This window comes from Anabas testudineus, chromosome 11 (assembly GCF_900324465.2).
Source record: "Anabas testudineus chromosome 11, fAnaTes1.2, whole genome shotgun sequence".
In the NCBI taxonomy this organism is placed as follows: Eukaryota; Metazoa; Chordata; class Actinopteri; order Anabantiformes; family Anabantidae; genus Anabas; species Anabas testudineus.
Window position 1 is genome coordinate 5,199,767 of NC_046620.1, and position 16,806 is coordinate 5,216,572.

Consider the following 16,806-nt stretch of genomic DNA (forward strand, 5'->3'; position numbering starts at 1 on the left):
TTTATGTATGTGAAACTTCCACACAGACAATCTACTCCAAAAACATCCCTTAAACACAGAGTCTTATTGGACAACGTTTATTTTTAAATTTTATTTAATTTAAAAAGGAACATACAATAGAAAATACTGGAACCTTGGCTTCCATACTCTACAGACTGGGGGTTAATATAACCAAGATATACATGAAAGGACAGTGTTTATTTACTTTTTTATTATACAGGGTCATGATTATGCAAAAAGTTGATAATCTCAGAGGAGGCTTTGTATGAACAGACATGCCTAAAACAAAGTCAAAACAGACTCTACTGTTAATATTAGTGTTCAGTCAAATATTGTGCTCTCTTTCCAAAACACACGAGAGTGGTCAGCCTGTTTAAATTTTAGCTGCATTCATAGAAATAACTATGATAGATTATAATCCACCTTTGTGTCACACACTGGAACAAATCTGTAACTTACAATAATTTTCAGAAACTGTCTTATAAGTGCTGCAACTCTGTTGGTTCCTTAAATTTTTTCATAATGACTTCCTATTTTGAGATGTAACTGCTCTTTGACTCAAATACAAAATCTTAGCATTGATGGATAGTTGGAAATCAGATGGTTGGTGATTCATATCTACATCACAAAAAGATGTTTTAAGTCTTCTGGTCTGAACATTACTACTTAGCACAGGAAATCAAAACTGTTTTTCACCGTGGACCTCCATCCATTCATCCATCCATCCATCTAAGAAGAATGATAATTTACACATGAATTTAAAGAATCATAACACATGAACGGAACCTAAAGTAGCATGATTCATGTGAAGAAACCATTTAGGAGACACACTTAAGTGCATTTGTGTTTTAATGCCAAACCTTGCACTTCACTTTACAACTTTGAATTACCACTTTTGTGCGTTTGAAAATGTAAAAATCCTGATTAACATGTTTTGGTAGCTTCCTTTGCAGTTCAGCAAATTGCAGCTATGCATGTGAGAATTTATTCTGTCCATTTGTATTTATTGGGCAATTTAAATTATATTTTCATTTAATCTGCATTTACACCATGAGCTGCTAAACCAGTAAAAGGTCACTTCTGTCATTTCTCATTCTGAATCCCTATCTTCCTCCTCGTCGGGTATAAAAGATGGATCATCAGTGGTCTTCTTCCCCACCCCTCCCTCTTGCGGCGTCCTGAGATGCAGCTCCCTGACTGTGAGGATGCGGGTGAGCATGGCCTCCATGGTGCTGTCATCCAGAGGGGTAGAGGAGAACCACAGGGGGCTGTTGGGTACGCAGCAGCGCTCGGGGTGAAGATAGAAGAGGTTAGTTCGCTGTTTGACCGACTCCGAGCTGGAAGGAGACAGTTGTTAATGTCAAAACGATGACCAGGAGATTTAAGTTGACCAATATGCAGCACTAACATTTCACATACTAATTTCTACTTTAAGTTTATTCTTGTCAGTCAGTTGTGTTGTAAGTAGTTAGGTGTGAATAATTACCTACTGATCAAGATACAATGTTTACAGGGTGTGTTGTTTTACAAGAGTTTTACTATTTACTTTCTACAATTTCCCGTTAAGTGTTATTTTATTTTCAGGGTGGGTTATCAGATGACCATAGAGAGCCAGAGGAGTTCTCTGTTGTACTATACTCACCACTTGGAGAGGTAGAACTCATAGAGTCTAACCGGACAGCGGAGAGGGTTCTCTGTGTTCTCTGTCATTTCCAGGATTTCCTCTTTATTCTCCTCCTCCTTTCGCTTCTTGGCTGGAACATCCAGATCTGACGACACAGTAAACACAAATTTACATTATTTCTAAATGCTGATGTGTAGCTAAACTTTTTCTTTTTGAGCCTCAGCCATACCCGACTCTGCCTCATTTATGGAAATGGGTGGATAGAAGCGCAGGAATGTGGTCTTGGTGTTGTTCGGGTTGGTTTTGGTGCATCGCATGACGTGGGCAAAGGATAGTTGGCGGTGCTGCTCCACCGTGGTGAAGCCAAAGTATTTGCAGCAGAAGAAGAGCAGAGTGTTGAGGAGGACGATGGGGGAGTACGCCCCCAGCTGTTTACAGTCCCACAGATACTCCTCCTCCACACGGGAATGGATGTAACCTGGAGAGGAGAACAGAGATTATAAATGTGTTTAAAGTCAAAATATGTGTTGTTGTTATTAGACAAAATTTAGACGTCAGTGATCACTCACCACTGGCTGTGACTGAGGGTTTGAATGCTCTCAGCATGTTGGTGAACTCAGTGGAGAACTTGTTGTAGAAGCGATCCATGAATATATTCTCCACACGACCGTTCTCAAACAGGTACTAGAGACAGACGAGAGGTTGCAGAGTTATCATGAGTAAAGTGAATAGTAAGAAATATTTATTGTTATATAATGCAATGTAATGTATCTTCAGTTTTGTCTCCTTCTTTGCAGGATACTGTGGGTCATGTTGCTGTGTTAGACATGTTCCTTTGTTTTTCTTTATTTTATGCACATTCACTGCAATACACACCTGTGTTACACACATTTGTTTTCAGATGAGCCTCCACTTCCTGCGTACAACTCATTACGTGATATAACCCAGCACTGACTTTAATCAGCTGTGGTTTAATGGAAAAGATACAAATGTGGCTCATGTGTTTCCCTGATATCATTGAGTATGAATTCAAACTATACAGCACATTTAGGTTTTATCTGTTATTTTTAATGTCTTGCAAAATGTTGATTTTCTTGCCTGTTGAATGCCAAGACAGAGGTAGAACAGGCTGTCGGGGGAGTATGGCTCTCTGTTTGGTCGTTTCACCTCATTAATGAAGCAACACAGGCCGTAGCTTAGTTCAGCCGTGGTGCAGCGAAGAACATCCTCCTTTAACTCCATGGGACGTGCTGAAAGAAGGGAATAAGGAGATTAAAGTAATAAGAGGTTAAAAACATCCACAAGCCTGTTTTTAAAAAAAAATCATTGCGAGGACAGAGTTTTAATAACTGTAAGAGTCACAGTTTACACAAGTCCTGGGTAAATTATCCAGAAGACGGTGAGTAACAAAGTCAATAATCTCAGTTGAAGTAAAGGAACTATGCACATCTGCTTCAGCGATTGTATTTCGATTTCATTTGAGTAGATCTACACTTACAACCAAAGCGTGGCTTCTCCAGGTTGGGCTGAGTTTGCCTCCACTGGATCCATCGCTTCCAGGCATCAACTCCGTACTGACTCTTCAGTTTTGGGACCTCTACAGCGACGACCTTGTTCGAAGCAGCTTTTTGAGATGCTGCCTCAGCTGCTTTAGACAATCGCTGAGACTTACGACCCTTGAGGAAAGTGAATTAGAAGAGAGAGACTGCATCATGGATATGTAAATCCAAGCTATTCTATCCTCACTTTCAGTAACACCAAATCTTGTCTAGTTACCCTCTTATCTCTGGCTTTCCTGTGAGCTTGTCGTCGCCGTGGGGCAGCAGGCAGAGGACTCGGAGGTTGCTGACTCTGCTCTCTTTGTCGGGCCATCTTCTCCAGAGTTTCTGGCAATTAAACATGAAACAAGGGATAAGACATGACACACTGAAGCCTTGGATTATACTCTATTTTATATATTTTGTACTTCTCATCTTCTCACCGACTGTGAAGTCAGCCTCGATGTCCATAGGAGGTGGAGCTGGAGGCGCGGGCTCAGAATAAGGCTCACTAGGCATGCCCATAGGACCATCCATTATCGCGTTGAGTTTGTCGTGGGTGTACGGTCGACCGGGTGACTTCAAACCCGCGTCAGAGGAAGTGTCCTCCCAGTTGTTGAGGAAACTGGCCAAGTCGTCTGTATCCAGGTCGTCACTATAGTTACTGACGTGGTCTGTAAGATAAACATGAGGGGAACTGTGCATCCAGCTGATTGACGGCCCTATTCTTTATTGTTTGTCCAGTTTCCTTAATACCTATTCTTGACATCTTGACAAATTGATTCACCTCTTAAATTCAGAATTACATCAAGGAGGTTGATCATGAACTGTATGAAACTGGATAAAAATTAAGTTCTTTCTTTCAAATACAATGTTTGACACACAGATACCTGATGCACAGTAGAATTGACTCTCTGATTTTATAATTCTTTTTTAGTATTGGGTTTTTCCTATTGGCCAGGGAAGGCTGAGGTGGGTGGTTAGCTGCATAGGGATCAGACCCTAACACTGTTCTATGTTCATTGTAAAAGTTTGAAATTTGTAAATAAAGTTTAAAAAATGGTTTCCCTGTTTTCCCTTACAGAGTAAAAACAAATGTTTCTCATACCGTCTGGAGCATGTGCTTCTTGTCTCTCTGTCTCTTTTCCCACCACCTTCTCCTTCGATGACTCCTCTTTCTCTCCTTCGTCCTTCTCTTGTTCTGCCACCATCTCAGCCATGAGGATGAGCTCTGCCTCAAAAGGATCAGACGGGATCTTTTCCTTTATCTCCTGGATTGTCTCTACAATGCGTTCGGCACTGTCCATTGTCACGGGAAGGAACATGGGCACGGGCAGCTGTAGAAAAAAAATGGGCAGCCAGTGAGAAAAGCAGTTAAATAGGACAATGGTGCTGAAGAGGAAGTAACTCTTCAGTAACATATTTTTAAATCTTGTTCATTAAATTAAGACTTTTTTAGTTTACTGATGATGAAAGCTGTACAACTTCAGACATAGTATTAGTATATATATAGTAGTAGTGAGTATAAGTCCTAAAATGAAAACATTTGAGAGGATGTATGTGGAATACAGCCATTGACAAATTCATTACCATCTATTAAAGAGAGAAAAACCCATGATGGTCACTGAAAGAACTTGAAACTGACAAAAGTAATAATAAATAAAAATGTAATAAAAATTAACTCATAAAAATCCAACATTGCTTTTCAGTTGTGGTCCAACAGATTAAAAAAAAAAAGAAGAAGAAACTGGCCTGAACAAAAATGATGGCACCCCTAGAAAGGATGTTAAATAATGTGACCATAGAGACAAGGTTTCTGGGAGAACGTCATTTGGACAGATGAGACAAAACTGGAAGTTCATGGCAAGTCACTCTTTAATCTGAACAAATTTTCGTGAGTTAATTTCTAGTAAATCTTTGTTTATCATTATTTTTTTTCAGTGACCATTATGGGTTTTTCTTTCTTTAACGGAAGGGTACCAACAATTTTGTCCATGTCTGTATATGTGTGTGCAAAAAGTCATTCTGATCATTTAGATCAGATCACTTCTAGTTTTTTATGTATCAGTAAATTAAGGTGTAAATAAAGATAAGGATGAATAATAATAATGAAACAACCTGCTTAAATGCATCTCTAACTCAAAGTACATTTCCCCATGGGGACAAATAAAATACATGTTGATTTTATTTGACTTTATTAATTTACTAGCCTTTGGTGAGAACTGCAGGTGTGTTCTGGTCTGAGCATTTTCCGTTTCAAACTATAGTACAGTTGTAAACATCTACAAAAATGTATTTTGAATACTAAGGCCATACTGGTTAAAAAAAGTTTAATTATGTTTAAATGGTCCAAAAGAATAAAATAATTATCAAAACTATCCAGGTTCAGATGCGGTAGCTGTTTTTCAGTTTTTCCACATACGGGTAGAGGCAGGCCCACGGGCCTGGGGGTACACTGGCTGTACATGTTCATGGGTACGGGAACATACACGGGCACTGGGACAGGCAGGACCATGAGCTTAGGGAAGGCGTCATCTAAAGAGAGGAAAAGACGAAGTGTTGAAACACTACTAACCATAATGTTACTTCATATATTTACCATGTGTAATTCCATATTCTGCTAATGTCCTTGTAGAGAACACTCTTAAGTTATTATTGAGCCTTTTAAATTTTATTTTTGAGCAGTAAGCCTGTGCTCGTCTTGTCCCAGAGCACCGTGTGTGGGTGGAGCTTTTACCTGTCTGTGCTTCAGCGTCGGCTGTCTGTATTTTGCAGGAGACCCCTTTGTTCTGCACCAGGGGCCTACAGAGCAGGGCTTTGTTCTTTAGTATTTTCGGTCTAGGAGGAGGATGAGGTTTTATGGTTTCTGTCTGAACACTGATCTGAAGGGCAGACAAAAAACAAAAGTTAACATTATCAAAACTCAAATTCGATAATTCTGAGCTTATGGCAGATTAAATTTCTTGGAGTCAGCTGTCTCTAAACACATGATCTGAAGATGTACAACTTACATGTCCAGTGCTCTTCGATTGAAAGTTAGAAACTGTGTCTGTGGAGACAACAGAAAAGTGTGAATCAACACTGGCAACAGGCTCAAAGTGTGAATTGAAGCATGAATTTCACTCTGCACATAGAGTACATTAATACTCGTGTGTGTGTTTTGTTTCGTACTGTGTTGCACTGGTCGGTCAGAAACGTTGGATTTTCCTGTTGGAGAACATGCAAGTGACATGACATTGGCGATCACAGGTGTGGCCTCCACTGTGCCTGCAGATCGAAGACAACAAAACTGATTTCTCATCTAACTCCATCAGTGTCAAGAAAAATTTTTCAGTTTTTCTTCATAGATTGGTCATAAACCAAAACTAAAAGGCGATGCTGCCTTCTTTGTCCTGCACATGCACTCTTCTAAAAAGCAGATTAGAACCTGGTTATTTGTAAAAAAAAAAAAAAAAAAAGGTCTACCTGAGGAAAACGGGTTTTAATGAACTCCCTACTCTGATTTTAGAAACCAGGTTTCCTGATTACATGGATGATGAGAGGACAGGTTTTGTAGAAACCTGGTAACTGTAGTTCTGTGTATACATGACCTTCCTTTAGATGCATGATTATTAGTTATGACAGTTCCAGTGATACTAGTGTGATAGGATGTCTAAATCACCACGGTCCACATGAAATGAAAACATAATATAACATAATAACACAGACCTTTGAAGACTTCCCCCTGTGTGGCCACTTTATCACTGCAGAACTGTAACAGACAATTCAGATCACAAAAGTGTTTGACCTCCCCCAGCATGGGAAGACTCTGCTTCAACTTCCCTTTGCGCCCACAGGTGTCGCACTTTGCCACCTGAGAGAAAACAATGAGTAAATGTTTAGATGGGAAAGGGCGATGGTGATTATTGCCTTCACTGCACTGAGGCTTACTCACGTGGCAGAAGAGCATTGTGTATTTAGACCTGCACTCCTCGGAGCAGAACTCCTCTGTTGAGCTTCCATACTGTGCTGTCACCAGCTTCTTGGACACAGAGTGGCAGTAGATGCAAGAGTTACAGTGTTTCCCCCAGTTTTTAGTTAGGTCGTGTCTAAAGAGGAGCTTACAACCTGGGAAGATGTAGAGGACACGGCCTAATTCACAACGCTTCATTAATAATATCTACGCAGTTTCTAAATGCACAATGTTCTGTCGCCTTACCGTCGCTGCAGAAGTAACAGTCTTTGTTGTTAATTCTTTTGGCGTCTCTGGTGATCTTTTCAATCTTACAGTATTCACACAGGCTCGTCACGTAGTTGGCCTTCTTGAACTCGTGAGAACAGTCCAGGCAACACACAAAGACCATCTTGTCCTGCAAACACAGAGTTGGAACAAACAATAGGAAAACTGACAAATATCAGGTAGAATCCCCTAAAGGAATGTGAACAGCTTGATGTTTTAGCTAAATATAACCTAATAAAAATAGAAATGATGTCTAATTTATTGATTTTATTCCTTAAAAAGTCAGCCACTGACTTCACATCCAGGGTCTGCATGATCAAATCTGTCATCGTCTTAGTAATAACAGACCTACTAAATATTTTTGCACTTAAATATGCGCATTCAAAGCACTTGCATTTGCCTCCATTGTTCTGATTTGGCAGTGCACCGTGACCATCTAAATAATCCCAAAGGATGTTTCCTTTCTCTCTTCTGTGTCTCTCCCACTGTCCTGAACTATCAACAGTCATATTTTCCACAACCACAACCTTGGTTATCATCAGATAGCCTAAAAGTCAAGTGGAACAAACTCTCATCTTAAAACACACAAGTTACCTTGATCTGGATCAGCTCAGGTTTAAAAGTTATGCTGCGGTTGCACTGGGCGCAGTTCAGCTTCGGTGGCCCTTTGGAGACATCTTGCTGAGGCTGGGTAGTAGGCGTAGTCTGGATTTGGGAGGATCCTATTGGCAACTTGGTAAAAACATTTACATGTTTCTGGGACTTCTTAAACTTTTCCTGCAAATAGAAAACCAAAACAAGAGTTGAGTCAGAACCGAGAGAGACGTACAGTAACTACCACTTTACCTAAAGTTAGCTTGGGTATGCAAACCCCATTACCTGAAAAGCCATGACACATGGTAACGTGCAGAAGTTCCTGATGGTTGTGTCTGACATGGCTAGGTGGTAGGCTGGGACTGTGTTCTTCCCACAGTTATCACAATTCAATCGAGCACCTGTCAAAAGATTAAATGCTGAAAATGATATTTGTGGCTAACACTGGCACATTTACACCAATGCTGAGTGGTGTGCAATGTCTTTGTAGTTTAAAAATGCCAAAATTAAAAATTATTAATAAAAACTTGCCGTTAGTACCTGACGCACTGACAGTTTGAACCATGAATGCCATCACACAGCTGCTGCTACAGAACAGATTCACAGAGTCATCGCTGTTTTTGTTGTCGACCATCTCTGCCATCAGACGGGTAGTGTGACACATTGTACAAGGCTGGGATATCTTCGTTTTCTAAAATGACATAAAAGCAAAAAAACAACAACCTTTTTTGTAACCCAATAAGATATTTTGAAGCCTTGTTTCAGTATACAAATAATCAGGTTACAACATAATAAAAGCATCTTGTATCATCACAGTTTAAACATGGACTCTATTTCACTTCATACCTCTTTGTACTTGGCCAGACACTCTATGTTGCACACAGTTTTGCTGCTGTCTTCCAATTTCAGCATGAGCGGTTTAATGTGGCAAAAGGAGCCACAGTTGGCACAGCCGGCCATGGACAGGTTGTGTACTGTACGGAAACGCTGAAAGCAGGCGTCGCTGCAGAGCTTGTGCACAGCGCCGCCCAGAATCACTTCATGTTTGCTCTGAAGGAAGGATAACAAAATAACACTGTATTCCATTGTCCATTAATCATTGAGAAAATAACAGGCAGATGAACTAAAATGAAACAAGACAATAATGAAAGCTGCAGCCGTGTTTGTGTTTCACGTACAATACAGCATCTTGTGCACATGCTACAGAGTGACTGTGGAAGTTGTGGAGGAAGTTGCTTTTTGGCAGCAATAGTTTTTCTGTAGCTGAAAGCATTTTTCTTGTAGTTGAAAGACGTCAGGCAGTTCTGGCTGCAGAATTCCTTCATGGTTCCTTTAACATCTGGAGCTAAGATAACATCCTGGGGTCTAAATATGACCCTGAGAGAAAGATGAAAGTTAAGACAATAAATCTGTTATGAAGTGTGACCGAAGACTTTGTTTCAATTACAGAAAGCGTGTTTCTTTCTCGTGAACTAACTTTTGGCAGTTGTGGCAGATCTTAGTGACTCCTTTGAGGGGGAGAGATGTCGTGAGGCAGCTGGTGGAGCAGAATAGTGCCGGGGAGCCCTTCCTCTGAAACGCTGTCTGTCCTTTAATCAGGCTCTTCTTGCAATGCGAACAGGACATGTGCACAGACGACGGGCTAACAATTGGCAGCGTCTGCGCTTCAGCAGGTGGAGTCACAGAGAAGACCGATCCAATCCTCAAGTCCTCCTGTTAACAAGGGACAGAAGTATTCGTAACAGTCTAGTGATTCTAGAGCCATTAAATCCTGGCTAAAGGTCAGGATATAAGAACACAGAAGTAATTCCTCACTAGTAATTTAATCATTTGTTTGGATTAGCTAATTATTAACTGATCAAGTGGCTATTCTTCTTCCGTATTACCATGCAACACCCTTGGGACTGAGAGGCGGATCGAGCTGAGCTCAGTGTGGCTAAAAAAAACTGGGACAGACTGGAGATCTTATCTGTGATCTGTGATTCTTTTTTTTGTCACAAAGCTCATGAGATCCTTGTAAGACCGTAGGAACAGCAGAACTATAAAATTCATATTACAAGGTAAACATGCATGCTAAATGCAGCGAAAGTAGTAGCTGGTTTAACATTTGTGTCATACAATCCTACATTTCTTTGGAACATGTTGGCACTTCTGCTGTATGAATGCAGTGTCTTGATTCAAATTAATGAGACAGTAGTCTTAGTACTTCACAAGAACCCTCAAATTAACATCTGTACAAATGTAAAACCTTCATTGTGTATGTCTTACCTTTGCAATATTAGGTTCATCCTTTACAGTTGCTGTGGACGTAGAGGATATCAGAGCCTGTTCATATTCCTCATCTATAGGCTCGTCCTTAACCTTCACCAAAGGTGGTGAAGGAGACGACTTCACAGACTGATCTGCTTCCTGAAGTCTCTCCTTTAAGAAGAGAAAAAGGAAAAATTAAACTTCTGTTTAAACAATTTTCCTTAAAAATATATATATACTTTTTAAATCAAAAAACTGATCTTATCCCATACTTACAGTTTCTAATCTGGGTGTTAAAAGTTTAACTACTTTCATCCCATTCATCATGGCTGCTGGTGATGAACTGTCCCGTCCTACAGGAACAGCAACAGACTGGTTAAATGTGAATAACAGCAGAAACAATCACTGATTATAGTAAGTACTAAACCCATGGTGCTTAACAATGCCAGTTCTTGTCTTTAGCTACTCAGCTATTGCGGCAGTTTTCATACAAGCAACAAAGTCCCAAAAAGCAAATTTCCTCTGTAGTAAATCACCTGTACTGGCCGTGGCCTCAGACGATGGAGACGAGCTGGAGTGCATCAAATCTAGAGACACTTTCACGTCCTCCACTTGGTCCACATCTGTGGGTGGTGGCAGTACAGCGGGTTTCACGTCAGTTTCATCAGAGTTACTCTCCCCTGCCAATGAGACTAGGAGTAAAAATAAAATTCAATGAGTTATAAATTCAAAAATAACTATGACAAGTAGACATCTCAATCCAATACTAAGTATCAGAATCTGTGCTGATCCAGATGTATTGTAGTTTGACTGTACTACTACTATATTTGAGCTGATTATGGTTTTCAGTACATCTGGAACATGAATGACCTACACACTGTACAATCCCTGAACGCCTCCCAAACACATTGGCAGAGAGGATAGGAAGCATCTTATTTCTGAGGTACTGTTTATGATTTGCAGCCATCAGGAGACACTCATGCAAATTCTGGGGAAGGATTCTTTTTTTTTTTTTTTTTTTTTTGCATCACTAACTTCTTGCCGGTCATAAACACAAAATATGTGTGAAGCAAAATTTGTTTTGTTTTACCTGTATTTGAAACAGCAGGCGAACAGCTGCTTTCTGCATCCAAACTATTACATTCCTCCTCTTTCATCTGAGCTTCCTGTTCCATCTGATCCACTGTACCAATATCCATCATCTCATCGAGGTTGTCATCAGCTGTGGAAAGCCTCAGTTTATTAGAGCCAATAGATTCCTCTTGCTGCTGTGACACAACAGTTTCCTTAGTGTCAGAGTCTTTATCCATCTTGTCCTGAATGTTTATCTCCTTCTTGTGATCAGAAGCCTTGTCTGTGTTTGTGTCCTCCCTCAGATCTGGTTCTGAAAGACTATGATCTAAGCTTTTGTCCTTTACTGCATAATTTTTTTCATTTAACTCAAACTCTTCCCCAGTTTTCACCTCAGTACCATCCTTTTCAGACTCTGAGGTGCTAATTGGCTCACCACCGAGAACCAGAACATTGCCAAATGTTTCTCCTGCGGACGATGACTGTGAAAGTGATGGATCTAGAGGAGATACAGATGTCGAAGAAGTTGCCACAGCTGCCTCAGTTTCTGCATTCTCTGTTTCTCGACTGTCCATATCTTCTTCTTTAGCAGTAACTAATTTGTTCTCCTCTTGATGTCCAGGAGGAGATCCACAAGCAAGCTTTGTGTCTTTAACATCTGCTGATGCTTCGGCTTCTAAAGCAGGATCCATGGACTCTCCATCTGCCTCCTCTGTTTCCTGTGTATAGCAATAAACAATTAATATGTTATTCTATATATATGTTATTCTATATATATGTTATTATATATATATATATATATATATATATATATATATATATATATATATATATATATATATATATATGTGTGTGTGTGTGTGTGTGTTATATATATATATATATATATATATATATATATATATATATATATATATATATATATATATATATATATATGAGAATTCATCTTCCTTTCAATCACTGCATGCTGGCCCAAATCATAATGTTTCCTCCACCATACAATTGGGATGATGTTTTCCTAATATATGCAGTGCCCTCTTTATGCCAGATGTAGTGCTGTATGTTCTTTCCAAATAGTTCAATATACCGTATTTTCCGCACTACTCCGCTTTTCTTGGTAGTATTTTGGCAGTTGCTGTGAAACAGTAGTTCTTGAAACAGTAGTCCCTTTGCGGGTGAAGAGATTACGTCTTTTCATAAACCGAAAGCACCAAGAGGGACCTCCTCTAAATTCACTGATGTTAAGTTTGCTTGCTAGCGCTGTTGCCTCCATTCGGATAGTGACTGTAGTGACACGTCTACTTGCTGCTCTCTGTTCAACAACCCACTGTTCCAGTTTGTCCTCTAACTGTGGCCATCTCGCTTTGTTCCCTCTGAAACTCTTTTTAGTCTTCTTTACTTGGCGCAGGACATCTTGTTGCTGCCTCCACTTCCGCACCATTGATTCGTTAATGTTGAATTCTCTGGATGCTGCTCTATTTCCGTGTTCTAACGCGTGACTGATCGCCTTGAGTTTAAACTCTGCGTCGTACGCGTGTCTCTTCGTAGAAGCCATTTTGGAGTCTTAAAACACGCAAATGGAAATGAAACGGCACGCTTCGCGCAGTCTTATATCCCAGCATGCACCGCGCGCACTGTCGGCTTTAAAGCGCGTCTTATAGTGCGGAAAATACGGAAGTTTCATCAGTCCACAAAGTATTTGCCACTACTGCTGTGAAGTCTCAATGTGCTCTATGGCAAACTTCAGGCATGAAGCAATGTTCTTGTTGCCTCTTTACATCATTGATTGTGTTTATTGTGCTCTTGGGATCATGCCCACCTATTGGTAAGAGTATCCACAGCCCCAAAGTGTCTCCATTTGTAGACTGGTGAATTTCTAAAGTCTTTGACATCCCTTTGTAACCCTTTCCAGCTTTATGTAAATCAACAATTATTGATCGCAGATCCTGTGAAAGCTCCTTTTGGTGAGGCCTGTCTCATATAAGTATATTCTCTTTGTGTGAAACTCAAAAGGTTTCTCTTTTCCAGGTATGCTAACACCGGACTCCTGAAGGGTTGACATACTTCCACTGGCACTATGAGGTTTTTATGGTTGTTCTCAATAAAGAACAGATTTTATATGTGTTATTATATTTGTTAATACTCTTGACTTAGATGAAGATACGATCAGATTTTATGACAACGTTATGCAGAAAACCATGAAATACCGAAAGGTTCACATACCTCTAATTATGCAAGGCAGGCACTCAGGCAAAACTTAGAGCGACCAAGCCTTGTACATTTAAGGATAGGTACATACAGGTATAATTTGATGTTTATAACTCTTCATTTTGCATATCTAGATGAAATCAGCAGCAAAACCAGAATGTGTTATATATATATATAACATATCATAGCCGATATGCATGTACAAGCGAAAGCTATAACAAAACACAAGTGGGAAAAAATAAACTGGCATCAGCACACATGTGCACGCATTCACTAGTAGTGTTATTTTTATGTATTTTAACTGAGCATCCTCACCCAGCAAACATTAAGAAGTTAACGTAGCTTATTTGCTTCTACATTGTAAATACAAGTGAGCTAACGTTGCTGCCCTATAGCTGTTTAACAGACATATCCAACTTAGCATTTGCATGAAAGTGGTTGGATTAAATGGTTAATTATCTCTGCATGTGTCTCTTCATTTGTCCTTGTCGTGTTATGTTGATTCATACGTAAATAAGAGAAGAACTGGCTAAACGTTGGCTAAGCTAACGCCAGGTTAGCCTGCTGCTTATAAACCTACACACTCGTTAGCTCGTTCATGTTAGCTAGATGTTAACGTGTAAATATGACCACACACCACAATGACTAACAGCAGTGTTAGTTATATTCAATGTTCTGGTTGGAGTCGTGACAGGTATAACAGTTTAATAAGGTAATAATCAGTGTTTACAGCCGTTACAACGTGCAGAAAATTACCGCGCCAGCGACTTGGACAGCAGAGACTTGATTGGTGGCCAGACGTTGGTGTCTCTCTTCTGCTTCCGTGGTCGCCATGTCTGCGCTAAAATTCAGTTCCTTGTGTTTTGCAACTAAAATACTCCGTGGTTTTGAAAAAGACTGTCTCCTTGCAGCTGCTGAATAAGCCTCACTACATCGTTTCCATCCAGTGTTGCTTGTTGCAGAGTGTCTGTCTTCTTCTGTTTACTGTTTGGTTGTTAGCAAACTTCAGGAGCTCACTACCGCCCCCACAGGCCGCACAAGCACACACACTGTAAATCCCCTTCAAATGTTGGATAATGATGGAAGAGACACAAAAACAATAACTAAGATAATAAGGTAATAATACAAAAAAATAATAATACACATTAAAACAATATAATGGCTCTTGGCAGGGATGATTTCCTGTACCTTTCCTTATCACAGCAGAGCTAAAGAAGTCTATGGGATGTGTGCTGCACTCCATGAGGAGATCCAAAACATTTTAAAAGGTATATGAGACCACAACCACACAAAATAAAAGCACCCAAAGGGGCGAAAAGTGAGTACTAAAGGAGTCAACGAGACTTCAGACACAAAACAGAAAAGGATTGTTTGGCATAACATTTGTCATCTACTGCCACAGTGCAAGGACACAGGAAAACAAAAACCCAGTAACACAAAACCTGCAGTTTGAAGAACGTGTTTATTTAATATAGACAAACACCTGTCACTTGTTTTTCATTTATAATTAGTAACACATTAGTTTGTCAAATTTACACTTTCTTCACACTTTGATCCCCCAAACATCTAGAATACGTCCCAGTGCTTGTTAAATTCTGACCTAAAACATCATCTGATCATCTAACAATAATGTCTTATTTAAATCAGCACAATATTTAACATAATTACAGAAATATACAATTTAACACCCAAACATTTCTTATGGTTCGGAGAGCAGTGTCTTGACAAAGCTCTTGACTCCTGTGTTGTTTTGAATATTTATACTTACATGTGAGCATATTAACACATCATTACTGTTTAAGTATCCTATTAATCTGCATGACAGCAGGGGATTTGTGTGTTTTATGCCTGTTAGTGTTATGACACTGTCTTTGGTGCTCCCTGCTGAAGTGACAGAGAGGTTATCTTACTGTCCAGCTCGTCCATGAAGCCTTCATCCACAGACTGACTGTCCACCTCCTCTCCCTCTGCCTCTGTAGGCAGAAATACGTGAAGCTGAGGTCGAGCTGGCCTGACAGCCGCAGCCACAGCCACCACCGGGCGTTCACTGCAGCTGGGAAGACATGGTTTACCAATGACAGATAAAGGTTCTCCCTGAGATGTGGAGTTATTGTCCTGCATCACTAAAGGTCGTAGGTCACCCGTCTCTGCACTCAGGGCCGAGGTGTGTGAATGACGTCTCACTGGTCTTGGCTTAGAGCTGAGCTGGATCGCCCGGGAGAAGTGGATGTACGCTGGTCTGCTGCAGTGTTGGACGTGATGGCTGGTGCCAGACTGGTGGCAGGTGTTAGAAGATAGAGGAGGAGGCGGTGTTCGCTTTTGTGAAACACTGAGGAGACGGTTTCTGGAGAATCCGTCATAGAGGACGTTTTCATGTGGGCTGAGCAGAGAGGGTTCACTGAGGCTGTGGAGAGACAGAAGATTTACTGCTGAGAACATTTTCAGTAATATAGGCTAACAACAAGTGGACAAAGTACATTTACACAGGTTTATGTACTTCTACTACCTATGACAACAAGACCAAGGGTCTGCAGCCATGCTTGCTCTGTTCTGCTGCATGTGTGCATGTGTTCACATTAACACCACAGATTTATCCACTGGAGAGTATGAAATTCATCATGATTGTTAAGTTGGTTGTGCATGTATAGACTATATTATAGTCTTGACAAAAAAGGTCCAAATAATATGTCCAACAACAAGATTCTTAACCGTAACAGTGGGACTGTGAGTTTGCACTGAGGATCCTGCTATGACGAGTCGATCTTTGTGTCTTTGTGATTGTTTTTCTTCTGTTTCAATTATCTGTTTTTGTCTGTTTGCATTTTGCAGCAGACTGATTCCAAGTTGGCCTGTTTGATCCATGGTGATGCTAAAAAAATGAATGTATCAAGGTGGTTGACCATGCGACTGATGGTCAGTAAAACCAGTTAGAATAAACAGAGTCTCACATTGGAGCTTCCTTTTTCTAATTATTTATGTGATGGTCATTCACAGTCTCCTCTGTTTAAAAGTGCCTCACTCAGGTTTCTCCCTCCTCTGTGAGTGAAGACCGGACGGCACGAGCAGGTGCTGCATCAGGCGACGGATCAGTTTCCACGCCTGAGATTTTTGACACACTGTATTCAGTACTCAAAGCCATTCATCTGTACTCAAAGGGCTCTCAGACTGGAACACAGCTGACAGGAAACAATTACAGTGTAATTCTAGTCAAGCGCTCAACCTGCACTGTGACAGGCACTTCTGCTGAGATGAATAGAGGAGAAGATGAGATGATGGAGATGACAGGTGATTACTCACAT

At 40.3% G+C, this 16,806-nt stretch overlaps 1 protein-coding gene across 2 annotated transcripts; it reads right to left on the bottom strand.

Moving 5' to 3' along the window:
• Positions 1-831: 831 nt before the first annotated feature.
• On the bottom strand, positions 832-14,477 carry LOC113154290 (zinc finger MYM-type protein 4). 2 transcript variants are annotated; one of them, XM_026348396.1, is made up of 27 exons: positions 14,264-14,477; positions 11,316-12,015; positions 10,762-10,917; positions 10,502-10,578; positions 10,244-10,396; positions 9,453-9,688; positions 9,154-9,352; positions 8,822-9,025; positions 8,516-8,666; positions 8,261-8,376; positions 7,976-8,158; positions 7,361-7,511; positions 7,097-7,269; positions 6,871-7,015; positions 6,334-6,429; positions 6,174-6,211; positions 5,900-6,044; positions 5,585-5,697; positions 4,271-4,499; positions 3,606-3,836; positions 3,401-3,510; positions 3,123-3,300; positions 2,723-2,874; positions 2,194-2,308; positions 1,854-2,102; positions 1,643-1,769; positions 832-1,337 (listed from the first exon to the last, which is right to left on the bottom strand). In XM_026348396.1, exons 1-27 carry the CDS (start codon positions 14,339-14,341, stop codon positions 1,091-1,093), a joined length of 4,752 nt encoding a protein of 1,583 aa, XP_026204181.1. In that variant the 5' UTR covers positions 14,342-14,477; the 3' UTR covers positions 832-1,090. The 2 variants fall into 2 exon arrangements, with proteins under 2 accessions (XP_026204181.1, XP_026204180.1); XM_026348395.1 differs by lacking the exon at positions 14,264-14,477 and adding an exon at positions 12,387-13,028.
• Positions 14,478-16,806: the final 2,329 nt, after the last annotated feature.